Source organism: Neopelma chrysocephalum, unplaced genomic scaffold (genome assembly GCF_003984885.1).
Source record: "Neopelma chrysocephalum unplaced genomic scaffold, ASM398488v2 Primary Assembly neopelma1_174, whole genome shotgun sequence".
NCBI classification, from domain to species: Eukaryota; Metazoa; Chordata; class Aves; order Passeriformes; family Pipridae; genus Neopelma; species Neopelma chrysocephalum.
The window spans coordinates 558,435-585,998 of NW_020897836.1; the positions used below are offsets into that span (position 1 = coordinate 558,435).

Consider the following 27,564-nt stretch of genomic DNA (forward strand, 5'->3'; position numbering starts at 1 on the left):
AGCCCCGACCCTTCTGCTAAGGAGAGAAAACTGCCCGAGGTTGTTTCCACGAGGACAAACAAAGCTCACCAAAGGTCTGGGTCACTCCCTAATCGTACTAATTGTTATTTACTCTGTCACCCGAGCCACTAACAACAGATTTGTTTAAGGAGAGCCTCCAGTTTCGCTGTTGGGACAAAGGCAGCAAGTCCTTTAGCATCCCCATCTTTCAGTGGGATAATCAGCCTCCAGAGGCCGGGAAGGAGATCCCCACCCCGCGGATCATTCACACCTAACGAGCCGCTGATGGGTGTCCTCGGGAGCCACAAGCACTCGACAGCTCCAAACAGGCTCACAGAATCCCTGGGATGAAGGAAATGTGGAGGTGTTGGAAAGCACGGTGGGAGAAAGGCCAGTGGACAGGGAAATTCGGGTTTTTAGCTATTAAAACCTCTGCTGTGAGATAACTGAGCAACCTGGGATAGTGGAAGGTGTCCCTGTTGGAACTAGGTGGTCTTTAAGGTCCCTTCCAACCCAAACCATTCCATGATTCTGTGATAACTGGGCATGAAATAATAACCCTGCCCTGTCCTTCCCCCTGTCCAGGCACTGCTGCTCCACAGGTACATCTGCCAGGAGAGATAATGGCTTAAACAGTGATGGAAAACAAATTTCTGCTGAATATATGAAGCATTTATTCTTCTTTGAGGAGCAGCTGAGGCCACCTGGGTTGTTCAGCTGCAGAAGAGGAGGCTGAGGGGACATTCATTGGGGTCTGCAGCTTCTCCCAAGGGGTAGAAGAGGGGCAATCTCTGCTCTGTGTGAGCAGGGACAGGACCCAGGGAACAGCTGGAGCTGTGCCAGGGCAGGCTCAGGTTGGATCTCAGGGAAAGGTTCTTCCCCCAGAGGGTGGTTGGGCACTGCCCAGGCTCCCCAGGGCAGTGGGCACAGCCCCAAGGCTGCCAGAGCTCCAGGAGGGTTTGGATGATCCTCTGAGGGACAGGGTGGGTTCTACATTCCCCACCTCTGGCTGAACACCAGGCAAGACCTTCAGTCTGACCCCACGTGGCAGCTCTGATGTTTGCTAAGTGCAGGACTGAAAATTCATGGGCAGTTTTCCACTGAATTCAGGGAGTTTGGTTTCTGACTGACCCTAAATTAAAGGGTGATTCGAACTGCCTGGGGGGGGTCAGGGAGATGATTTAAAATAATCACGTCAATGTAACACTTTAACAGCTTTGACAGTGGTCCAAAATGATGGAATGTTAAAATCTTAATAAGAAAAAAAAAGTTTTTGGTGGACTTTGAAGGGAGACCTTGTCACTCTCTACAGCTCCCTGACAGGAGGGGGGAGCCAGGAGGGGTCGGGCTCTGCTCCCAGGAAACAAGGGACAGGAGGAGAGGGAACAGCCTCAAGCTGTGCCAGGGGAGGTTTAGGTTGGATATTGGGAAAATTTCTTCCTGGAAAGGGTTGTCCAGCCCTGGCACAGCTGCCCAGGGCAGTGTTGGAGTCCCCATCCCTGGAGGGATTTAAAATCCCTGCGGATGTGGCACTTGGGGACAGGGGTCAGGGGCGGCCTTGGCAGTGCTGGGGGATGGTTGGAGGGAGCTTTTCCAACCCAAACACTTCTGTGATTCTACAAAACACCAGTGAATGACACCAACTGAGGATCTTTTACCCCTTCCCCTTGCAAATCCCCCCCTTCACCCCCAACACTCACTTTTCCAGTACGGACATGATAATTGGAGGTAGAACCAGTATAGGCATGGGCAGGACCACTCTGGTCAGGGCTGTTTCCAGCAGTGCCTGCGAAGGGAAAACAAACAAACAGACCCATGACACTTAAAACAAACCCCAGGATGTACCTGCTGGGCTCTGAAATGCCCTGGCTGGTCTTTTTCGTGTTGCTCATGTGACTGAAAGCACCAACACACACTTTCAGCTTTGCCAGCAGCTGTTTGTGCACGTCCCGTTTGCCCTCCACGCTCAGTCACAGACCCAGCAGAATAAAGACAGGCACCCAAGAGCTTCCCTGATTTCAAACATCCCATCACATTCCTACACAAACATGTTGGTGCTTCCCGGAGGGAGAAAGGCAGGCAGAACAGCTGCCTGGGAGATGTGGTGAGGTGCAATATCTCACTGTGGGCCGGGCAGCAGCTTCAAAAATTCCTCCCTCAACTGAGTTTTGGTTTCAGTTCCATGCTGGGGGAATGGGAACCTTATTGCCTGCTCCAAGACTTGCTCCTGGCTTTTTATCATTGGTGGTTTATTGTGAAGTATTGTAACACACAGGGGATTCTCCTCTCCCAGGAAAGCACCCAACAAGTTGTCCCTCCACTGGGAGGGACAAAGCAGCTTGATATATATAAAATACCCTGAGACCTAGAGAAGATCTTTCAGAGGAACAGATAATTGCCCTCCAGCCCTTTCCAGTGCCTAAAGGGGCTTCAGGAGAGCTGGAGAGGGACTTGGGACAAGGGATGGAGGGACAGGACAAGGGGGAATGGCTTCCCAGTGCCAGAGGGCAGGGATAGATGGGATATTGGGAACGAATTCCTGACTGTGAGGGTGGGGAGGTCCTGGTACAAGGTTGGGCAGAGAAACTGTGGCTGTCCCTGGATCCCTGGAAGTGTCCAAGGCCAGGTTGGAGCAACCTGGGCTAATGGAAGGTGCCCTTGCCCAAAGCAGGGGGTGGCACTGAAGGTCTTTAAGGTCCCTTCCAACCCAAACCATTCCATGATTCCATGTCACAGGAACATCCACATGAGGTCCTTGGGACCCTTCACTCACAACAACCTCTCAGAGAGGTGCAAGGTGTTCCACAAAGGATCTGCCAAATCCCACATGACAAAACCCAGTACTAAGCTGTTCAGGAAGAAGCCTGAGGAGAAGTTCTCAGAACTCCCAAATTTCAAGTTTAAACCCCACCTACATTGCCCTTACAGCACCTTCCCTTTTAATATTTATTTCCCCTGTTGTCTGCCTTCCCCTCAACCGTCAGGATGGAGAGGGGAACTCGGGTCCCGAAGCCAGTTGATATAAGTGAGGAAAACTGGCTCAAATAAGTATCCCTGAGCCCTTCAACAGATTGTTTTAATCTCCCTGTTAAACAACAATATGGAGAGATATTAGAGAGCTCCCATTTCTCGCCGAGGACTGCAAATCTGTACATTAATTGCTGTCTATGAAGTGCCTTAAGAGCCTTGGACAGAAGGAGGGAGAGAAATGCCAAGCATTATATTATTAACTCCTCTGCCTGGGCGTGTGCTTGGGTACATGCTTTACATTTCAGATTAAAGCCCACTTGGAAACAATCAGATGATGCTCAGGAGACAAAACTAGGCAGGAAAGGGATGAAAAGGGAAAAAATTCCAGGCAGATGGTCGGGGGGAGGTTACAGGGAAAACAACCCAGGTGTTGGGACGAGGGTAAAAAAACATCTGGCTGCCCTCCCAAAGCTCTGCTCGGCAACTTTTAGTGCAGTTTTGACACGAGAAGGGTTAAAAAGCTGCTCGGCTCGGAACCAGAGTCGTCCTCATTTAGGAAAAGGTGTGAGTTTGCTTTGTATCCAGCAGGAACTGCTCACAAATTCCCACAAGACTCCTGTGAAAGCATCAGGGTAGTAAAGGATTTCCCCATGTCAGTCTGTGCCCCTCCCCAAACCACCAAGGTCAGCCCCCAAATTCACCAGCGTGACACGAGCCCGTGTCCACCAGAACATTCCAAAGGATGGGCAAAGCTCATCTTGTTTTCCAGCCATGGATCCCTACACCTGTGGGATTTATGGAGCCCGAAATCCAGCGGGGTCCCAGCCCACCAGGAACACCCCGGGCACGTACGTGTTTGGCAGCAATTCTGGAAGACCCGACGATGTTCCCGTTGTTGTCCAACACGTCAATCCCTTCTTCCAGCTCCGTGTGCCTCATCAGGACAACGTTGCAGATATTGGCACTGGCTGAGGATGGGAAAAGCAGGATGATTAGCCCTGGTCAACACCCAGTGGCAGCTTCTTCAGCTTTCCTTCCTTTCCTTCCACCAACCTACCCAGGAGTGTCTGCAAGTTGCTCTTGTCCCAAGACAAATATGGGATTCTTTGGAGGAGAATAATAACCAAGATCATTTTCTTTACTTGCAAAACAATCAGAAATGTGTCGATCCAAGGAAATACCAGCATTTCCAGGTGTTGGTGTTCACACATCCTCCCACCCTCTCCAAGGTGATCCTTCACCAGATATTTCCTCCTACTAAGTCAAAACAGGTTCTTGAACTGGGTGGCCAGTTGGGCTTGGCCAGCCAGGAACTGCTGATGGACAGCTGCCTCTTCTGATGGGACATCCCAGAGGGGGATTGTGCCCTTCCCAAACCACCACTCTTCTTAAATAAGGATTTTCATAGAATCATGGAATGGTTTGGGTTGGAAGGGACCTTTCAAGGCCATCTAGTCCATCCTCCTGCCATGGGCAGGGACACCTTCCACCAGCCCAGGTTGCTCCAAGCCCTGTCCAACCTGACCTTGGACACTTCCAGGGATGGGGCAGCCACAGCTGCTCTGGGAAAATAAGGAAAAATAGTCAGGAGTACTAGTGGAAGATCCAGTGGAAGGTGTCCCTGCCCATGGCAGAGGGTTGGAAGAAGATGGTCTTTAAGGTCCCTTTCAACCCAAACCACCCCATGATTCTGTGATTTCACATATTTTAGGGTGGAAATGGCTCCATGGGCTTATTTTCTGGAGCTACAGACCTGTTTCTTTGCTTTATGAATATTTTTCTGAGCGATGAGGGCTCTTTATCCCACCTGACATTTCCCAGTCTCCGCCCTGCGCTCACAGCACAGCTGGAAGCAGGTCCAGGACCCTTTCTGACCCCCCCCCTTGCCCACCCTGTGGCTTTTGCAGCCTCGAGATGACCCCAAATCCTGCTCCTCGAGTGATGTATTAAGAGTTGGGGTTGAGAAACACCCTTGTAGGTGCAGCCTCTCTCCGGGGCTCAGCCACTCCTTAAATTCTTCCGTGGAAAAGCTGCTAATTCCTCCAAAACTTTGGGCTTTGATAAACTGGCATTTTCCAGCACCCCCCCCCCCACCACATTTCGCCTCAAACTTTCCGACCAGAACTAATCCAAACCCACTGTTGCTGCAAGTACCACCGCTTTCCAAAAATGTGCTTCTGTGCTGCTTGATGGGTTAATATTCGCTAATTAATCTCAACTCATGTCATATAACAAATGTCTAATTTTTTGAGGGTGGTGGGTGGGTGAGCCCTATATGAACACAGCTCTCTGCAATCAAGGATGATTTGTGGTGACAAATGCTCCTTACACTCGAGAAGGAGAGGAACATACACACACGCACACTCTGTCTCTCCCTTCAATATTCCAACTACGGGACCGCTCTCCCCATCTATCAAAAGATCTGTGCTACCAACCCTTCAGCTCCTTAAATCCCAGATAAAAAAGCAAACAGGCAGTTCATTTAAAGAAAGTTTAGCCCCCCTCCCCCCCACCTTGTTGTTTTTTTTTTTCTTTTTTAACACTCACATGCCCCGTTCTTTTACTTGTCAATCAAGACCGAGTGGATAAAAAAACACGTCAGGGGAGATGCTCTGACCAAGGATGCACCAGCACAAGGTTCCTGTGAGACTCAGGATGGGCTGGCCAGACCTGAAGCTCCCAAAATGCTTCTCTGGATTCACTGACCTGGTGGTGCCAAATTCAAAACCTGATTCCAGCCTGTTTCTCTGAGACAGGCAACTCGCTGACCTGCTCCCAGTTCTGCTTTCTGAGAAAGCAGAAAACGCCGCTAATTATGGCTAAATTTGGATTTTATAGATGTCTCAAATGCAGAAGGGGATAAGAAATAAAGAAATTTCTGTGCAGACAAATTGATTTTCAGAATTTGGGAAGGAATTGTGGTGATAAAGCCTGGAAACCACTGCTGTGAAAACACTCTGCGGCGGATTGGAAATGGGGTTCAGACACCAAAACAAGCCACTTTTATATGTTTACATATATATTTTCTATACCAGGGTGCTCTCCACGCATTAAACACCTCCTTGGGTGCCACCTAAACACATGTAACAATTTAAACGACACACACACTCCAAAAAAAAGCTCAGGGAGACGAAATCCTTCATCCCTCTCCCATCCCTGTAACAAGTATCTTTCTACAGCTTTAACTTCCTTCAGAGCAGGTTTGGGATGCAACTTTTGGGGTTTTCTGTGGGGATTTTAGCCAAGAACATCTCCAGTGACGCCCCTTACCTCGGTGGCAGCTCTTTACAGCCCGTTCTTGGGAAGAAGAGGGGAAATTGGGTTCCTGGCAACAACCCTGGGCATTGATATCCTTCCCCACCTCATCCCTGAGAAAGGACCAAGCCCCTCCTTGCTCAAATTCAGCTCTCCAGAACACAGCTCCAACACACTCCTTCCCTTTTCCTGTTCTTTCCGTGGAGAACACCTTCACCAGATGATGCTCCAGGGTGGCCAACACCAACCTCAAAAACCCCTTTTACGCCAGGGCAGCCACTGGCTCTGCAAAACCTTGGCCACCTCCACGAGCTGCTCCACCTGGATTGGTTTCCTGGATCCATCCCCTGGGACTGGGGAGGTTTTTTGGGGGGGAAAAAACATGTGATTTTCAGCTACTACAAACTAACTTTGGAGGAGGGTGAGGGCGTGGCCCACCCTCCTGGCACCACTTTATGTCCTGCAGGCAGAACTTCTGCAGATATGGGTTATTTTATGGTGCAAAGACAACTGTTCCACCACCCAGAGAAGACACACACACCACGCAGGGCGTCTCTGAGGGCAGCAAGACCCCCAGATCAGCTTTCTCAGTGCCTGCCCCAAGCTTTTTGGAGCCTTTATGAACATCTCTGCTGGGAATCTTGTTCCCTTCCACCCAGACAACAGCTGCCCTTCCCCAAGTCTCCATCTCCTGGGATAACTTGGGATGAGAGACCAGAAAGCTTCGGGGCATCCCTCCAGTTTTCCAGCTGTTATCAACCACAGCTGGAGATCAATGGGAGAGGGAAGCAAGGGAAAACTGCTTAGTGGGAGTGGTTTCATAGAATCCCAGGATCATTAAGATTGGAAAAGACCTCTGAGATCATCAAGTCCAACCATTCCCCCAGGTCCACCCATCCCCACGTTTTTTTTGGGAGCAAGAGCTGTCTTTTCACGTAGAAAAAGAGAAATTCTGCCTTTTTTTGCCGGGGGCTGGTGGTTCAAAAGTAATTGGAAGACGAGTCTTAATTAAACAGTTTGTCCAGGTCTGCAAACCAATAACTCACAGCTTTCTGAACCACCAAACAGCAATTAGTGGGAGGACTCCTGATGTCCTGGCACATAACGAAGCACGATGGTACACAAATAAAATAGGAGCTGGAGAATTAATTGCAGGCTAAACAAATTAATTATGGGTCCTCAATCAATGCCAACACAAACGTAACCTCTTCCTCCTCACACCTTGGGATGAAAATAGATCAACCCGGCAGCAAAGATTCCCTGTGTGTGTGTCTTTGACTCAAACCCCGCCTTGGAGCTGCCTCCTGGGGCTTGGACTCACCCCAAGTGCCCTCCTGGTTATAAAAATCCAGAGAAAACTGAAACTTTCTAAAATATATTGCAGGAAAATCCAGGAAAATCATAATAATAATGTCAACAGATCCCCTGTGTACAAGGAAAGGGCTCAGGAATAAGATCGAGTGTGACACCCAGACCACAATCCCTGTCACTCCCTGCTCTGCAGACAGAGCAAGCAGCTGTTTTTCCAGAAGAAAAGGGGGGAAAAAAACCCCAGTTACTCAAGAACTGCAGTTTGGAGGGTCAGAGCAAGCAGGTCTATATTAAAAAAGGAGCAGAAGGACCAGTAAGCAAGAGTTAAAGGGGCTCAGGTAAAGGGGTTGAGTGTCCTCGAGCGAAGCTCCGAGGACGTGGCACTTGCACAGCAAAGGGAAAAGCTTAAGGGAAAGTTTTGCATTAAATGGCTGAAAAAAGACCTGGAACAGGGAGCAAAACCCCCTTTTGTTTACTGATTTCCTCCATTCTTGGGCAATTTTTGCACCATCTTTATAAATAAAAGTTTCCCCAAAGCCACTGGTGATTTTTTTCATGGCTAAAATAACTCTTCATTTGCTGAAGGTTGTCACCAGAGGCTCCAGCAAAGGCTGAGTCCAGCCTGTCCCTTCCCTCACTCAGCAAACAGTCAATAAAATGCTGGTAAAATGCTCCAAAAAGCCTTAATTCTTCACACACTCCAGTCTGTTTTTAATCAGTGGCTCTCACAAATCTGTATATTCAGAGTAGAACCATTTTACTGCATTTTATTGTGAAACAACCATAATGCCACTGCTTATTTGAAGATCGGACTTGACGTGATTCAAACCAGATCTTGCAAATTAAATGCCCTCAGATTTGAATGGACAAGGACCAGCCAACACTGATCATTTTTTAAGCTGCCTGAGAGTGGAAAGTGCAGCTAAAAAGCCTCTTGAGCTGCCCCCACCGGCAGCTTGGCACCATTTTCCTGCCAAAAAGCTGCTTTGCACCATCCCACCACTGTCTGCACCAACTCAGGGACCCACCACTGAGGGGCCACGAGCAGGAAGGCAGGAATTAGGTGTCCATCCCAGTGGCTTTTGGCCAGTAGCAGGTTTACAGGCAACACTTTGAACATAAAGGAAAGGTGTTATTTCTTACCGACAGCAGGGAACGGCACAAACCTCTGGATCAGGAGACGAGTGGCCGGGGTAAACTTGTTTGCTCTCTGAATCAGAACATTAAGGCCCACCTTGGAATGGAAAAAAAAAAACCAAACCAGAGATGCAGAGACAGTTCATTACAAGGAGCAGGGCAGATGTCACAGCTTGCAGACACTTTGGGGTCTCACCCCACACAGAAAAGTTTGAGAATTAAACCCCACATGCACTGCGGGTTTCGCTGTGTTGGGTTCAACCCCTTATCCAACAAAGGGTTAAATCCAACTGTTGAGCTTAAATTAAGGGTTGATGCCAACTGTTTGGTTTACAGAGAGGGTTGAACCCAACTGCTGGGCTTAAATGAAGGGTTGAACCCAAGTGTCAGGTTTATATGAAGGGCTGAACCCAAGTGTTGGGTTTATATGTACTGTTGAACTCAACTGTTGGATTGAACCCTACCATTGGGTTTAAATTAAGGATTGAACCCAACCATTGGATTTAATTAAGGATTGAACCCAACTGTTTGGTTTATATGGAGGGTTGAACCCAACTGTTGGGTTTGTATGAAGTTTTGGACACAACCATTGGGTTGAACCCAACCATTGGGCTTAAATGAAGGGTTGAACCCAAGTGTTGAGCTTAAATGAAGGGCTGAACCCAAGAGTTGGGTTTATATGAAGGATTTAACCCAACTGTTGGATTGAACCAATCACTGGGTTTAATCAAGGACTGAACCCAATACTGGGCTTCAATGAAGGGTTGAACCCAACTGCTGGGCTTAAATGAAGGGTTGAACCCAAGTGTTGGGTTTAAATGAAAAGCTGAACCCAACTGTTGGACTGAACCCAACCACTGGGTTTAAATTAAGGATTGAACCCAACCATTGGGCTTAAATTAAGAATTGAACCCAACCATTGTGTTTAAACCCTTCCCGGTTAAAAGACAAGCGAGAAACCCCTGAACACCTTTCAGTCCTTCTGGAAATCCCTCAGCTCCATTTTTACCCAGTTCACCAGCATTTTCCACATCCAGCACGAAATCCTTTATGCTGGGAACACTCACTTGGCTGGGGAAAACCCAAATATCAGTGGTGGTGGTGGCCTAACACAATTGATTCCTTCTCCGGGGTCTGTGCAAACTACACCACCCCACTCCAATAAAAACTTTTGGGCTATAAAGTTTATTATAACCACGGATCAGTTTTTGTTGCCTTCTCCAACACTTGATTAATGCTCTCCATAGTTTTTCATGGACCTACGTAATTCAGATGTTAATATAAACAGCAAGGAGGAGCGTTGCTGCCTCATAAGCTTCAGGTTGATTATAGTGATAGTTTGGAGAATCTCCATCAAAATTGGTTTCAAGCAGAAATGGGGTTAAAAATTAAACAAACCTGTTCATGGGGAATGACTTCTCTCTTCAAATTACTTCAAATTACTCTCCCTCACAATATTTGCTCTTTTTCATCCCCCCAAAAAACCCCAGACCCCAAACGCATGAACAAAACCCAACAGCCCCAAGATGGGAATTTTCGGCTGGAAACGTGAGTCTTCAGCAACGTGTGGCCAAAGAGTTTTCAGCCAAAAACGTAGCAAAATTTAAAAAAAAAAAAAATCAGCCAAAGCCAAAAAGCTGCCAGAAAATAATGATTTGGGGGGTTTTAAGATGAAAAGCAAAGCAGGGGAGAACATATTTTGTGAGCTGCTACATTATACATGAATCCACAGCGCATCCCAACTTTTCGGAGGCTGAGAGGAAGATGTTGAGAAGAACAACTGCTGGGTAAGCCCTGCATAAGCAAAGTGCTGGTTTTCAAACCCTGGGAAGTATTTCCAGAGCCTTTCTCCAAGGCTTTCACCATGACCCCAAGCAGGAGTCCTTCCTCTCGTCCTTGGCCAACACGACTCCAATGCTGAGCCCAAGAGAGTCATGTTAGTCTGAGCAACAATGAGGGGTTTGTCTTGACCTTCCCCCCCCTTCAAAAATTACTGAATTAATTTTTTCCTACATTTTTCCAAGTGTTGGGATGTGCATTTTCAAAATCTCAATGCTTCCAGAAACTGTAAAGCAGCCTAAGACACGTGGCTTGAAGAATAAGACATTTTTAAGCCTGGCTTTGCTGCTCTTGGCCCTGTGGATTTGGGCATTTACAGCCTGGATTTGGTTAATCTGCCCCGATGACGAATTTTGTTGGGTTTGCAGCCTCTGCTTGTAGGTTTGATGGAGGGATTTGGCCATGAAGTGGAAGAGCAGCAGCTTTTGAAAGGGCAAAGATGAGTCTGGGAGAGGCACCGCTGTGAGGCCACCGCTAATAAAAGCATTTTACTTTCAGATTCAACGGGATGAAGTCGCTTCCCCACTTACAGCAACCACCCTGCTGGGAACACGAAATTAAATGTTGCTATAGATTTAAATCCAATCTCCCAAATTCCCAACACAAGGACTAGACAGAGGGGACTAATGAGGGTTTGTTTTCTACAGTTTGGAAATTGCTGTAGCCAATCTGTGAACTCTTTCCCGCGGGTCAGGAAGTGTGGGATGAGGGTAAACAGGTCACGGAGAGCATCTGACAATGAGTGGGGACTCCTCAACCTCAGCTCCCCCCTAAGGAAAAGGGTCATCAGCAAGGAGAGGTTAATGAATTTAATTAGAAGGGGCTGCCAAAGAACGCTGTTGAGGCAAATTCATCACTAAAAATCAACTGCAGGATTATTATTGTGATCCTCACCCTTCCTACAGCCTGTCACTGATCTGGGATCTACAGCACTGGTGTAGATCTGGGATCTACAGCACATGGATCACAGAGTCCACTGGGATTCATCCCACCAAATTTGGCAGAATCACAGAATCATTTGGGTTGGAAAAGCCCTCTGAGATCATCAAGTCCAATCATTCCCCAGCGCTGCCAAGGCCACCACTGACCCATGTCCCCAAGTGCCACAGCCACAGGGCTTTTAAATCCCTTCAGGAATGGTGACTCCAACACTGCCCTGGGCAGCCAGTGCTTGACAACCCTTTTGGTGAAGGAATTCTTCCTAATATCCAATCTCAACCTCTCCTGGTGCAACTTAAGGCTGCTTTCTCTTATCCTATGGGCTCCCTTTGCAGCTCAGCACAGAGAAATGAGCTATTTGAAGGGTTTTCATTCTTCTCCCACTGCTTTCAGTGCAGTACTGGTTTGGGATATTCATAGAATCATGGAATGGTTTGGATTGGAAGGGACCTTAAAGATCATCCGGATCCACCCCCTGCCATGGGGCAACTTCCACAAGACCAGGTTGCTCCAAGCCCCATCCAGCCTGGCCTTGGACACTTCCAGGGATGGGGAGTCATCCACGCATTCCCACAGTGTGACCTGGATTAGAGGGCAAATCCAGCTTTTTCAAATTGCCTGGTTTGTTGAGGTTTTTTCCTCCTTGATCTGGCTGATGGAGCATCCCAAAAATCCAGGGGAAGTTGGACACAGGAATACATTACACAACAGTTCCTAAAATCCTGCAACACAAAACCAGGACCAAACACCGTCAATGGGAGAGAAACCTTACTCAGGGCTCTGTTGTGCCTCTGGGCACCACTCTGCCTTTCCTTCATCCCTCTTCCTCAAGAATTCCTGCTATTTATTTTGCCACCAGGTTTGTTTTCAGCATCAACAGCATTATCTCAGCAGAAGGACAATGTTTGCGACGTCGCCCCACCTTGAAACCGGTACCACCAAATACCATCACACAGACCAACACTTCTGCTTCCTTTTCTTTTCCTTCTTGTCTCAAAAACTTCCCACCTCACGTCCACCACGACACAAGTTTTAAATCAGGAATTTTATAAAAAAAATCCCTGATTCCCCCCCCCTTTAATTAAGATTTTTGAAGCCCGAGAGATGGGGCTTTTCGATGCCTGAAGTTGGCAAGGACCAAACCATTTGCTAAAGGTCTAACCCTGCACCTCTTAAACCAGTTCTAGTGGAGCAAATACATTCAAAAAGCCCAGGAAGTTATTTCACTTCATTTTGAGAGGGAATTTTTATAAAATATAGGAATGTTAAGAGTTCAGGGAGCAAGGTGGACACTGGTTGGCAGGTGACACCACCAAAGTGTCACTGAGCAGCTCTCCACACTTTGTTAACTCTGCTGGGGAAACCACCACTGATTTTAGGGATTCAGCTTTGGGACAACCCTGACCACTGCAGTTGGAGCTGGCTGCTCCAAGTGACCTGGGGAAGTCCACTTGGAAGGAGGGATTGGCTCCAAAGAAGCTTTTCCTTCATCCCTCCAATCACCAGATTGCTGGATTCGAACACTAATTGCATCTGATGAGTCCCAAACAGCCAAGCTGAAGAAAAGAGCATTAGGAGAAGGAAGGAAAAAACTCATTCATTAGGGCTGGGAGGTGAAGAGGCTGGGAGAGATGGAAAACTGGGCTGTTTCCCAACTGGAGCTTTACCAAGGCAAGGAGAACAGAATGGAGGAGTCTAAGGGAAGGGAAAAGCAATAGGGATCCATCTGGAGAAGGAAGTTAGAGAGGAGCAAGAGTGTGGAAAGGAGGAAATGTCACACCCAAGATGACTGGAAGAAGGGATGACCACAACAATCCCCAAGTGGATTTTTCCATGGGAAAAAACGGTGTAGTCTCGAGAAAGAAGCAAGATTGCAGGAGAGGCAGGAGCAGGAAAACAGGGGATTAATGCTGGTAACGAGACAAACTTGGTTTGGAAGATGATGGAGAAAGGAGGACAGTGGGATCCAGGCCCAAAACAAGAGATTGTTGCCTCAATATCAAGTTTTCCATGAACCTGGGCCCTGCGCCACACCAGGGTGTTGTGGGGCTGGGCAGGGGCAGAGGGAAATGGCATCGATGGGAATAAATTTGCTGGAAACAAAAAACACCAGTGGAACAAGAGAGAAAATGCTGCAGAGAAGCACATGGAGCTGGGAAGGCAGCACTCAAAGAATCACAGAACAGTTTGGGTTGGAAGGGACCTTAAGGACCATCTAATTCCACCCCCCTGCCATGGACAGGGACACCTTCCACTAGCCCAGGTTGCTCCAAGCCCCGTCCAACCTGGCCTTGGACACTTCCAGGGATGGGGTTGGCAAGGACCTGGTGCTTGCCATGTACTCCTAAATCCAGAGGCAGGATGGGAAGTGGCTGCTACAGCTCCAATGATTTATGGGATCAATGGAGGAATTTCCAGGTTGGCTTTCCAGTCTGAATGATCCAACCAGTCTCTTCTGGTGCCTGAACGTGGCATCTGTGAATCCACGGAGAAGAGGAGCAGGAACAGGAGATTTTTGATTCGGATTTTAGAGCCATTTAAAAGCAGCGAGCAGGAGTTTATCACCCCAGCCCACTGTGATTTTCCTCCTGCCCCTGGCTGCCCAGTTCACCTCCGTGGAGGCTGCAGGCCACGCTCCATCCTCTCCCATCCCTCATCCTGCTTGGCACCGGCTTCCTCCACTTCAAAATGTTCCTTGCCTGCCCTGAGTGAGGGACAGTGCTGAGGGCAGTGGGTGGCCTCCTGTGCTGTCTCACAGGCTGATTATGGGCCTCACACCACATTCACAGCCTGTCAATGCAGCCTCACAGACAATTATCAGGAAGAAGGAGCTGGGATTAGAAAAATCCACAGGGGCACCTCCACCTACTGAGGAGAGAGAAAAATTGTGTGTGTGTGTGTGAGAGAGAGACAGTGTGCAAAGGGAGCAGGGAAGGAGGAACTGATGGCACAGGAGCTGACCTGGAACAGGGATGCCCTCCCTGCCACGTTGAATTGGTCCAACAGCTCCTGTCCTTCCTCACACAGGGAAAAAAAACCCCATCAAGATCCCGTTCTTTTATTGCTCATTAATTTTATAAGTGCAACAAACCAGCCCAACTCTAATTTAATTAAAGTTCTTCGATTCTCCTTCTGGCTTTGGTCAGAGACCCTCAGGCATCACCTGGATGTGACTCCTGGGGATGGTCCTGTGCGGGGCCAAGAGTTGGACTCCACGATCCTTGTGGATCCCTTCCTGCTCTGCATATCCTGGGATTCTGGATTAAAGCTGAGCTGTGGGAGTCAGGGCTCCAAGGGCAGATAATGCCAAAGCCAACTGTGACCCAACCACTGCGACATTAATATTATTTTCCAGAGATAATCCTGTGCTTGAAAACTCTTCACCTCTCAGCTTCCTTAGGAGAAATCAGATATTTTGGCTGAAATCCAAAGTGGTCGTGAATGTCTTGGGTTGAAAGGGATGTTTTCCAGCAAAACCCTTTAGATTTTGCAAAATGCTGATTTTTTTTTTGCGGGGAGGGGGGAAATGCAACTTATTTAAAAATATCATTTTTGCCATGTCCATCTGTCCAGAAGCAACACCTCAACTGCTGCAGCTGCTTATTGGATGAAAACACACCCGAACCCACAAACCAAGATCAAGATTGTCGAGGGTCCTAAAATTGATCTGTACAAAGCTCCAGACTAGAAGGGGTGGTGTTTCCCTTGCAATTTTCCAAGGAAAAAAAGTATCATGGAATCATAGAATCGTTTAGGTTGGAAAAGTCCCTCAAGATCAACCGAGTCCAACCATCCCCCAGCACTGCCAAGGCCACCACTGACCCCTGTCCCCAAGTGCCACATCCACAGGGATTTTAAACCCCTCCAGGGATGGGGATCCACCACTGCCCTGGGCAGACCCTTCCAATGCCTGACAACCCTTTCCATGAAGAAATTCTTCTTGATGTCCAACCCAAACCTCCCCTGGAGCAACTTGGGACCGTTCCCTCTCCTCCTGTCCCTTGTTCCCTGGGAGCAGAGCCTGACCCCCCCCCGGCTCCCCCCTCCTGTCAGGGAGTTGCAGAGCCAGAAGGTCCCCCCTGAGCCTCCTTTTCTCCAGGCTGAGCCCCCCCAGCTCCCTCAGCTGTTCCTGGAGCTCCAGACACAGGACACCTCAGCAAACCAGACCAGGAATCTGAAACTGTCCCGTTTTTCTCCAGTTTTCACCCAGTTTGGTTTTACAGAAATTCAAGTTTAACCCCATAAACTTTCAGTTTGTGAAAGCACTGGGTGTGCACCCTGCAATAACCCAGAGCATCAGTACATCCCACTGGCATCAGTTCCCCACCTCCACTGCCTTGCCCAGAGTCAGGATTTGGGATCAGGAAGCAAGGAGGCACGTCCAAAATGAAAAGATCTGGGTATACCTGTGAAGAGATGCTTTAAACACCCTCCTGTCTGACCAGCAGTGACTCCAAGGTGAGTCATTATAGGAGCTGACAAACCAAAGTTGTTAATGGCATTAATCGCCTGATTTTTTAAGGCAAGATCACCCAGTAATGTAAGACAAAAAGAAACATCCAAGTGCTGAGCAGGTACATTTTAAGTGTGGAGATCAATGCAAAGCATCCAGCCTGGCTGGCAGTCATGGTTACTGACACTTCATCTCTCTCTCTCTTACACAAAAGAAGACAAAACACCTACTTTTGTCAGAATTTAGCTCAGGTTGCTAAGTGAGAACAACATATTTGTTTGTCTCTGTGCTGACAAGACCACGAATCCCAAACTTGGACTTAATAAAAACATTGTTAGAAGTTACAAACCCTGGTGTGCTTGAAAGGGGAAGGAGGGAGCTTGGGAATTGGGGCAAACCCCACCATCCCTTTACATCAGCAGTGTCTGACCTCACACACGTGGTTTTGCTTCCCCTTTCCCTGGGGGGGAATTGATTCCCCTGCCCAAAGGGGAATCCCAGAATAAGCTGAGCTGGAAGGGACCCACCAGGACCATCCAGCCCAACCCTCAGCCCTGCACAGGCCCAGCCCCAAGAGTCCCCCCCTGTGCCCCAGAGGATCAGCCAAACCCTCCTGGAGCTCTGGCAGCCTTGGGGCTGTGCCCACTGCCCTGGGGAGCCTGGGCAGTGCCCAACCACCCTCTGGGGGAAGAACCTTTCCCTGAGATCCAACCTAAACCTTGGCTGTCATGAGATGTTTCCTGGTTAACTTACACCTATATAAATAAAACACACTCTGTGTCCCTGCCAGGCTTCCCATGGTCTAATTAGAGCCCGTCCTGTCATCAGGAAAGCCCAATGCCAGCAGCAGGGATGCTCGTGGCACCTCCAGGGTACGTGGAGTGGACAACAGATGGACAAGGAGCAACCTGAGCCCGGAGCTGAGCGACAACATACGGGGAGATGTGGAAATGTGGCCAAACAGGGCTGGCAGGAGAGAGGAGACCCTTCAGAGAGCTGGCACAAGGTCTCCAGTATCACAAGGAGCAAGGTTTGGAGCTGCTCTTGGCAGAAGTCGAAGCCACGATCGTGGAAATCGAAAAACTGAGGGATAAAGGTCTCATTTCAAGACGACGGCAACGACGGCGCCGCTGTGAGATGCCACGAGGAACCCAAGGACTCATCCCCACGGGCTCCAGCTGAGGCAACCCCTGGGTCAACACCCCCAGTCACCAATCTGAAGGTCTGAGCACCAGTGGCAACCCAGAGACCGGAGAGTGGCTGCTCACAGCCCTTGTCTGGACCCGATTTAATTTTCAATCATTTCGCGGCAGCCCCAAGAGTCCCTTCTGACCTCAAACTGAAGTTTGAGGTCACAGCACTGAGTCAGAACCAAAAGGGATCAGCAATAACACAGTAAATGGAATTTGGATCTGAAATCAAGAATCAGAGAACCCTAAAATGGTTTGGGTTGGAAGGGATCTTCAAGATCATCCACTTCCACCCCCCTGCCCTGGGCAGGGACACCTTCCACTAGACCAGTTTGCTCCAAGCCTGGCCTTGAACACTTCCAGGGATGGGGCAGCCACAACTTCTCTGAGCTAAAGAAACCTACTTTTATATATATAAATAATAAAAATAATTATACATATAAAATTATAATACATAAGAAGCAGTCATTACCAATAAAATTGGCTTTCTGTAGCTTTTTAAACCTTTTAAAAGTGGGAAAAAAATAGCAGAGTAAGAGCGTGTGTGTGAGCTGGAAAGAGTTTCTGCCTAATTACAAACCCTCTGATCTGTACAGCTCTTGGCACTGGAATATTTGGGGAAGAGAAAAAAAAATCCCAAACATTTAAAACACGCTTGGTCTTCCTCAAGTCTTTTTTACTCCTCTCTGCCTTTGTTTGCCTCGTTTAGGAAAACCAGCTGGTATTAATTAAGCTTCATACACCACCATCAGGAACAGCAGCCAGATCTGAGAAAATAAAGCCTAATCACAGGAATCCACTCAATTGTTTGGGGAAAAAAAATAACAATTATGGCTCAGAACAGCGGTAAAACAGGAGCTACCAAAGGAAAAGGCAGGAAAGAGGCTGGTTTATAGAAAATGGGATAAAAATAAACTATGATCATAGAAAGAGAAATTTTAGAGGGTGTCCAGAAAAGCTGTGGTTGGTCCATCTCTGGAAGAGTCCAAGGCCTGGTGGGATGGGGCTTGGAGTAACCTGGGCTAGTGGAAGGTGTCCCTGCCCATGGCAAGGGGTTAGAATTGGATGATCTTTGGGATCTCTTCCAACCCAAACATCTTTTCCAGCCTTACTTCAAGTGATTCCCTTCACCTGAGAAGAAATAAAATCCTGGACCCCGGCAGAGCTTTCCTTGCACGAAGCTCTGTGTGAATCAGGTGGGGATGAGAATAGGTGGAAAGAAAAGGGAATATTGGGGAAGAAAATATTGAAAAATATCAAATGAAAGAATATTGATTCCTCCCTAAACTCATCCCGAAAGGCTGGAAATCAGGAGTTGTGGATGTAGCACTGGATCTGAGGGAGAAGAATCTCCCCTTTCTGACAGGGATTCCTCTCTGTCTAAAACAGGAGGAAAATCAGGTTGTTTCCAAAGACTTCCTAAGACTTCTCCAACTGCAAGACACATAAAGCCAAAACCTGCTCCTTGAACAAGCGATTTGCTCGTCCCTCCTGTAAAACACACAGAGGGTGAGGACCAGGGGGGGAAGCACAATCCCAGGTCAGCTGCTCTGTCCCTTCCCAAGCCTTCTCAAGCATCGTTTGCCAACTGCAAATGTGGAAGGGGCTCACTTTAATTAATCCTGGCTCTCCACAGCCCACGGGAGGCTCACACTGGGAGCTGATTTGTTGCTAACTGACAGCAGAGATGGTTTAATGAGGGCTGAGGACACCATGAAATGAACCTCAGGGCTGTTTGTTATTTGTCGTCGTCGTCGTTTACAAAAAAACCAAACTTGGCGCTTGAGTTATTAATCCAGGTATTTACAACACAAAAATCCCTCCCTGCTCTGCAGGGTTTTCTCCACGTTGGGAATTCAGCAGGGAATAAGTGCTGTCAGGGATGAGGAGGACACAAGTTATTCCACACAGGCGTCAGGAGTGTCCCCAAAGGCTCGGCTACAGGGACATCAGGGCACAGAGATTTCATTGTCACACACCCCACGTGCCACAATCTGCTCCACCTGGATCTTCTTCCAACAGCAGGAAGGAGAAAGCACCTGTGGAGGCGGCTCCACGTGGAAGAAGACCTCCTTCCAACATCAGGAAGAAGAAGAACCCATGAAGGCTTCTGCCCTTCTCCACCCCCCCAACCACATCCATGGATCTGTGGAAAGCTCCTGCCTCCCTGTAACGATATTCTGACCCTCAGAGCACCACAGCTACAAACCATTGCTATTCCAGAGCTCTTCACAGGCACCAAGGGTTAGTGGATCCCAGTGGATCCGGTGGCACCAGGGTGGCACTTGCAAGAAGGCAGAAACACCCTCTGGCAGGAGGATTTCCCCTTGCACGAGGCTGAAACGCTGCAGTTTTATCATCTACAGGTCTCAGGGGAGCTTTTCACTCTCTGCTTTCTACACGAGTGTTTCTCACAGCACCACTGATGGCCCCTCCTGCACTTTGAACATGTTGTTCTGCTTCAACTTCTTTGCAGGAGCTGAGTCAGCCTTGGAGGAACCAAAGATTTCCAAGACCTGCACCAGCTGTCCCAACACGGACACCTCTCAGTGGTTTCCTTACCAAAGCTCCTCAGGGTGCCAAAACTCTGCCAACATGACTCCTCCGGGTCTCCTGCCCCTCTAATCTGCCCCTGTTGCCGAAATGGAGAGGAGCATTAGTGCCAACAATGTGGAATTTCCATCCCTGGAGCCGTGCAGGGGGTTGGAAGGCAGGTTGTGAGTGGCAGCAGCAGCATGTCAAGCCGGAGAACTTCGCTTTAGGAATTCACAGGGTGGGAAAATGCTGAACTAAGGACTGAGGAAGAAACTCAAGCTCTCCCATGGAAGCTGTGGATGGAAAACACAGCGCTGAGGTTGGTGGGATGGGGATTTGGATTATACCTCAGTTGTGGGAGCAGCTCCGTGGGGTTATGAAGTGTGGGAGCTCACACCAGGCTGGGCTGTGCAGGGTTAATTCTGCAGTGAAGGGGTAACAGGGGGGATACAGAGCAGGCCAAGCCAGAAACATGGAAAACTATCCAGCAGATGTGTATCCAATCAAATGGACAGTTCCCCCTCAAAACCTCAAGGCACTTGAACAACTCTACGCCCTTTGCAAAGTTGTCTGGCAGCTGCACAAGAAGAAAAATCAAACTTTCTGTGGCTCAAGAAAAAGGAAAAAATCTTGGCCAGGGGGAAAAAAATACCATTTTTTGGTATTTGCTGTGGGATCCTTAATGTTCCAGCAGGAAAGGTACAACCTTTTACTTCAGTGGCTTATTTGAAAACCCGATGTAAGAAATAACTTCCATGAGTTGCTCCTGAGAAATGTCTCTGTCCCTTTGGGAATGAGCTGACCCTGCTACCGATGTCACCTTGTGCTACTGGGAAATAGGAGTGTTAAAAGTCAAGAGACAATGATTTTAGTGATGTTAAAAGCTCCTCTCCAACAGGTTACTTCAGATATGACTCCAGAGGAGGCCTCGGAGATGCTCCAAGGGCTGGAGCCCCTCTGCTCTGGAGCCAGGCTGGGAGAGCTGGGGGGGTTCCCCTGGAGAAGAGAAGGCTCCAGGGAGAGCTGAGAGCCCCTTGCAGGGCCTGAAGGGGCTCCAGGAGAGCTGGAGAGGGACTGGGGACAAGGGATGGAGGGACAGGACACAGGGAATGGCTTCCCACTGCCAGAGGGCAGAGATAGATGGGATATTGGGAAGGAATTCCTGGCTGGGAGGGTCCCCGTTCCAGGTTGGGCAGAGAAGCCGTGGCTGCCCCTGGATCCCTGGAAGTGTCCAAGGCCAGGCTTGGAGCAACCTGGGCTAGTGGAAGGTGTCCCTGCCCATGGCAGGGGGTGAGACTGGATGATCTTTAAGGTCCCTTCCAACTCAAACCATTCCATGATTCCATAACAAGATCTGAGCACCATTTCCAGCTTGAAAAATGTCCACAGGCAAAAGATGCAATTCCGAGCACTGTGGATCGAGGTGCCAACCCACCAGGAGAACACCTCCAGAGTCCTGCCTCTCTCCAGCACCTCAGCTGCCACGCCATCACCCTGCAGCCTCAAAGTGTCCATTTTAATTTGGAACAGGTAAATTCACCCCCAGTTAATGGATAATTGGATAATTTGAGTTCACGGAGCAGCAAAGCCGCGGCGCAGGGAGTTCTGGAAGCACTTAGAAGTCTCCCTCTGGGGAAAAGCTTTGGCATGCACGGACAGACACACCTCAGGGTTACAATATTTCTGGTTATGAAGGCTGAGTTCTGTCAATTAAAAGACAAAAACATGCTTGGCAACCCAAACAAGCATCTCCAAAGCACCGCGGCGCCGCCGTAAGTCACGAAATAAAGAGATATAAAGCGTTACCCACTGCTATTGAGACAGCACTTATGACAGCTCCCAAGTAGCCCTGGATGAACTTGGATGTCGGAGAAGGCTTTGGAAAGAAAAAACAAAACATATTTTCAGTAAACAAACTTCTGGTTATTAAAACGCAACCAAGTTTTTTGGTTGGTTTGTTTGTTTGTTCTGGTGTTATTTGTTTCAAAGCGCAGACAGGTTGAATTTTGTCATATTGTTCTGTGACACACGGTCTGTCAGCAAGCAGAGGCAAGAGCGAGGGAAACCGTGGCCTCATGAGCGAGGTTAAAGGGAACGGAAAATTAATTGGCATCAGAAAATTATAATAATAGCAGCTCAAAGGGAGGACGGGAATGAAATTCAGCAAATGGTACCAAATTAGCATTTTTACCCTCTAGTGCTGAACCCCAAACTCGCCACATTAAATATTTTGTCTCTGAAACATTATCTCTATGAGCTGGACGGTTTCCAGCTCGGCTTCCCACATCCTGACACGGGATGAATGAAGGCTAAGGAGAAGGAGGAGAGCGGGAGCAGCCCCACCACTTCCCGGCAGCGCAGACAGCGTGCTCAGGGAGACACCTCGTCCTGCCCAAAAACCCCAACACCCCTTTGCTCTGTGCTCATTTGCATACCAATTAAACCATCCCACCCCAGCCTGAACCACGAGCTCAGGGGCACCGAGCATCACTCATGCGACACCGAGACCCTCGTGCTGCTTCCAGTTGAGGGGTTAAACTGGGAGCCTGCACAGGAGAATGGCCAAGCTATAAATCCCTCACGGAGTTTCCATTAACAGGGAAGAGACAGGGCTTCTGCTGCCGTGTCAAAACAGCCCTGACGCGCCACATATGTTGGGTCTCCTCACCTTTGTCGCGTTGCGGTTTGCATAGTTGACGCAGGCGTTGTGGCTCTGATTCAACCACTAGAGAGGGAACAAGGAGAGACAGGCATCAGCAGGACTTGAGGAAAATGAATGGATGTTCTGTAAAAGTGGGAGTTCTAGGGGGAAAATTCACCTCCCTGGTGCCTCGTCCCGAAGGTTTGCGGGTGGTCTGAGTGGGGTTTAATGGCCTTCAAAGCGAGGGGCAGGAATCTCTCAGTGCCCAGAGGGCAGCTCTGCTCCCTTGGGAGCTTGATGTGCAACTCCTCTCCTGGCCCAATCCACCTCCAGTGACACCTCGGTGCTATTGGTCTTTATTTTCAGGGAATCACAGAATCGTTTGAGTTGGAAAAGACCCTCTGGGATCATGGAGTCCAACCTGTGACCCTTCACCACCTTGTCCCCCAGCCCAGAGCACTGAGTGCCACGTCCAGTTGTTCCTTAGACACCTCCAGGGATGGGGATTCCAACACCTCCCTGGGCAGCCCCTTCCAATGTCTAATAGCCCTTCCTGTGAAGAAATTCTTCCTGATGTCCAAGCATCAAATCCATCTTGTTGTTAGGATGTAGCAGGAAGCCCAGCAGCCGTTTCATCAGCCACTTATTGAGCTCCAAGTTTCTCACACAGAGGGTCACAGGAGGCTTCAGCTGAGGAACAGGAGATGAGCAGATGTACCAGCTTATGGATACAGATGGCATTAAAGTGGTACTGGAACAGAGAAGCTGTGGCTGCCCCTGGATCTCTGGAAGTGCCCAAGGCCAGGCTGGATGGGGCTTGGAGCAACCTGGGCTAGTAGAAGGTGTCCCTGCCCACGGCAGGGGGGTGGAATGAGACGAGCTTTGAGGTCCCTTCCAACCCAAACCATTCTGTGATTCCAACACAGATATTTAAAAACAGGTGGGGGGAGCTGCCTACAAAAACCTGGACAAGCCAGGATGTCTCCAGCCACTCTCCCACTCCCAGCAGGTGAAGCCAAAGGGCACAACCTCCAGCTAGACCCACCAGACCACAAGTAACTGGCACCTTCCAATGGATTCTCGGCTCTGCCATGCTTTTAACACCCCAGGCAGATCCCACTCTGCTCTGATGTTCCGCAACTGCATAATTCCCTATCGTCACTTACACTGCAGACAATAAAAAGACATTCACCACTGAAAATAAGGCTGAAAATAACTTGTTCCTTCGTCTCAGGGAGTGCTGGCATCGCACTGAAGTGGCGTGTTTACTATGGATATAACTCATTCACGTGCACACCTCCTCCCCGCACTCCTAATTCCCAGAATTTTAGTGGGAAATTACACCAACACCTCCCTACACACAGACTATTTTTTTCCCAAAGCTCCTGTAGCAAACTGAAAGCAGAGGTCCTTGGCTTTGCAATGCACAGCTATTCCCAAAATTCCTGGGAATGGGGCCTCCTGTCATCTTTAGCCCTGCACTTCCAAGGGGAATTCACCAGGGAAGATCCAAACCACATGACAGGGTGTCCACAAATCAGCAGACGTGTCAAAATTTTCTGTTTGTTTACATTTACACCTGTACAAAATGGGTTTAAAAAGCTGATTTTGAAATTTTGGACCATTTTGCCACTTCCTTTGTGATGGCAAAAGTAGCTGTGGGATAAAACAGAGCCCTATATTGGTTTATAGTCCCTTCCAGACCTACCAAACCCTTCCCTAATTATATCCAGACACGTCCTCTCCCTAAACCATGACCAGAGCAGAACAGCCACGTGCATCAGTTTGTCCTCCAGGTAAAATTCCACTTTCCTCTCCCCCACATTCCCCACCCATCCCAGCAGGTGCTACCTGCCAAAACACAGTGGATGCCAGCGTCTGGTTGGGCAAGAGGAGACCAACAACCTGCAAAAGAGAAGAGATTTTCCCATCAGTGAATGCTCTTTTGCTTTGCTCTCAGTGCTCTTCCAGGCATGCAAACAGCCAAGCTTATTTCTAAGCTTGAATAAATTATCTTCATTAATGGCTTTACTTAATTTTAGTTATTGAACTTCCCATCAGCCTCTTGCCTCCCAGTTTTCCAGCGGTGAAACCGGGTGACGTAGCTGCCCGTGAAAGCTTTGCATCTTTAATTACTGCTTGTAACACACCTTGAAAATACTCTGGCAGCAAAGATCAGGTCATTAAAATACAATCAATTCCTTAATCCAGGTATTTCTGGAGGAAAACACAAACATTGCCTGAAGGCAAGAGTTCAAAGTTGTCACTACTGGCAGCAAAGAACGGGTAGGGGGGTTTCCGATTTTCCTTTGGCACATTCCCTGTTTGAAGCACAGGAAAGAAATCCCATTTGAACATCTGAGGACAGGAATGCCACCTGGAAGCACATGTGCTCCTGTTTGGGAGCCTGGATTTTGTTTTAAGAGCCTTGTTGATGTGTCATACCCTCAGCTGTGAAAACTCCTGCCTGGGTTACAAGCCTGGGGTGACGATCATCGTCTCCCAGAGGCTTCCAGCAGCTTGTCCCAGCACATCTGGCCAGATGTTTCCAGTTGCTGCCTGAACTGAGATGCCACAGGCTTTGCCAGGTCACCCATCTGAGGTCATATAAATGTATTTTTCCTGTACAAGTCCTGAGAACGTCCTTGGGACGTGTCTCACTCCACCACACGGACACAACCTCTGCAATTCTCTAAAGACCCATCTCTGACACACAAACTGCCTTGTTTTATGGTAGTTTTTCCTGTTTTATGGCATTTCCCCCTGCTTTATGGCCATTTTTTTCCCTATTCTATGGCAATTTTTCCTTTCGGAGCATGAGAAGTTGAAGGAAAGGAAAGGGATGCAAAGCAAGGGGACTCCCAATGATAAACCCAGAAAATGAGGATGGGACGACGAGTTCTTGGTTAAGAGACAGGTAAGATGAGCTACTTCCTAACACCACTGTCCTTTTATCCCCTCCTGTGCCTTAAATGCCTGCTGTTTTCTGAAGAAGACTGTTGCAAAAACACCAGGAGCATAAAGGCTGAGCAACTCCTTTTAATTCCAAACACATTTTATTTTCAGGACACTCACGTCTCCGAGGCGTCTGGGCAAGAAGGCTGTGAGCTCATCCCCACCCTCGGACCATCTTCTCCGCCGTTTCCCTTTCACTCTATCCCTAAAAAAAACTGCAAGGAAACTTCCCTGCCGGAGCCCTGAGAGAGCAAGGCTGAGCTCGAGCCACCTCGGCACATCTGCAGCAGCATCAGTTGAAGAGGAGGCGACTTCAACCCTCCGGGGAGGGAGAAATACCAGCGAACAAAAGGGTGGCGGGGTTGGGGCGGCCTGATTTCGTTTGCATCTCTCCTTTCTCCTCCTCCTCCTCCTCTTCTTCCTCCTCCAGCTTTTCCTCCCACAGCCTTCGGTGAAGTTGCAGCTACTTTTCTGTGCGTTGGCCGGGCGCCAGCCTGTGCGAGTTACGCTAATTTACCGCTTCCATTCAGCGGCCAGGGCTCGTCATTAATTACTCCGTCGCCCCGCTCGCAGCCAAACGAATTCAACAGGCGAGGAACCTCCTCACCCCCGGGAGTGACTTTCCCCCTAAAGCCAGCGGGATAATGAGGCTCCGGAGGAGGAGCGGGAAGACGGCGGGCAGGGACTCACATTGTCAAGCTGAGGGCTGAGAGCCGGGGAGGGGGAAAAAGGAAAAAAAAAAATAAAAAAAAATACAGGGAGGAAAATAAATAAATAAAAAAGAGCACCCAAAATCTGTATGACTGAAAGAGGCACGTTTAAATGCAAACTCTCCATATGTGCAAGAGTCTGTCAAGAAATGTACAATTTCACTTTTAATTACTGTCAGGGGAAAAAATAACTAAGAAGGAAAACAAAATACATGGGAGGAAAAAAAAAAAAAGAAAGGTTCTAAACACTAGAGAAGCATCAGCGACAAAATTTAATTGGTGATCAGGTGTGAATGTCCCTTTATGGCCCCAAAGCCAGGGCCAAAGCCACTGCTTGGACATCTGTCAGCTCTGAGCAGCCCAAGCTCTTCCATTCCAAACCCCAAATCCAAGAGTCATCTCACCCCTAAATTAACCTGGGTCTTCAAGGGCACCCGAGAACCTCATCAAGACCCTCCCAGTTTTAAATGGATGGGGAAAATAAGGGAGCTGAAAGCTGTGGGTGGCAGCTGAGCACAGCTGGGGCGTCTGCTCCGTCTTCACTGCCCGGGTTTGAGGCTGAATTTCCTAAATCTGGAGAAATCTTCCTCCCCTTGGAGGAGGAAACACAAACCCAGGGTAAAAGGCTCCAGCCCAGCAGCTGCTTTACACCTCTCACCCATCCAGCACAGGGAGCAATTCCAGTGGCTGGATTTGCTCCCTCCTGGGCTGAAAATGGGTAAAATGGGTAAAAGCCAAACTCTCCCTACATTTACATCCCATCCTGTCCCCACTCCGCCACCACGAGTGATCCTGGGGTCAATCCCTGAGCCTGGCACAGAAAGGATGGAGGCTGAAGGGAAAAAGCAAACAGTTGTAACCGAGGGAAGAGCAAACAGGATTTGGTTGTGTCAGGGGAGCCGCCGCCGGGGCCAGAAAAGAAACGATTATTTTAACAAGCCCTTAATCTCTTTCACAATGAGCTCAACCAGACTGAATTATTTTGCATCATCTACCGGGGAGGGGGGAAATAAACCCCTCCCCGGGCACAGCCAGCAGAGTGTATTGACTGATGGGCCCTAAACCTGCTCATACACACCCCGAGCACGTCTCCAAGGGGGGGTTTTGTTGACCCCCAACACCAGCAGGGCTCTGCGGGCAAGGACGGCCAGGCTGGCTCAGCCCGAGCCCAGCACAGCCTCTCTTGAGGAAATCCCATCCCCCCCTATGTGAAATACAAGACTCAAACTGTTTTTATGCCGGAGCAGGCTGCCAATTTTGTCACTAAATTTCACAGATCGATTGGCATAAATGTTACATTTTAATTTTAACATTTGAAACGTTTGGGTTTTTTTTTTTTTCCTTCTTCTTCTTCTTCTTTTTTTTTTTTCTTTTTTTTTTTTTAAATGACAAGAGGTTCCAGTTTATCCTTTTCAGATAGTGAAATTGGGCTCATCTGACAGCTCTCGGCTCCTCTGACAGCTCTGGATTTGGGCCGATTTCATTGTCAATTTGATCGTTAACTCATTTTTGTTTAACCTTTTCTTTTAAAATGCCCCATACAAAGTTGCCACCAAACCTTTAGGCACCACAACAAATAGCAACAGCCGTGATGATCCCTGTTTTTTAGGACTTCCAACCTCGTTATCA

General features: G+C 48.6%; 1 protein-coding gene across 1 annotated transcript in view; it reads right to left on the bottom strand.

Moving 5' to 3' along the window:
- SFXN5 (sideroflexin 5) overlaps window positions 1-27,564 on the bottom strand; it is a 96,357-nt gene that overhangs the window by 28,056 nt on the left and 40,737 nt on the right. Inside the window, exons 6-12 of the mRNA XM_027701920.1 lie at window positions 24,506-24,591; window positions 24,122-24,175; window positions 22,298-22,354; window positions 21,440-21,505; window positions 8,680-8,770; window positions 3,823-3,938; window positions 1,701-1,786 (exon numbers count right to left, since the gene is read on the bottom strand). Of these exons, the coding sequence (XP_027557721.1) occupies window positions 1,701-1,786; window positions 3,823-3,938; window positions 8,680-8,770; window positions 21,440-21,505; window positions 22,298-22,354; window positions 24,122-24,175; window positions 24,506-24,591 (556 nt within the window). The remainder of the gene's footprint in view (window positions 1-1,700; window positions 1,787-3,822; window positions 3,939-8,679; window positions 8,771-21,439; window positions 21,506-22,297; window positions 22,355-24,121; window positions 24,176-24,505; window positions 24,592-27,564) is intronic.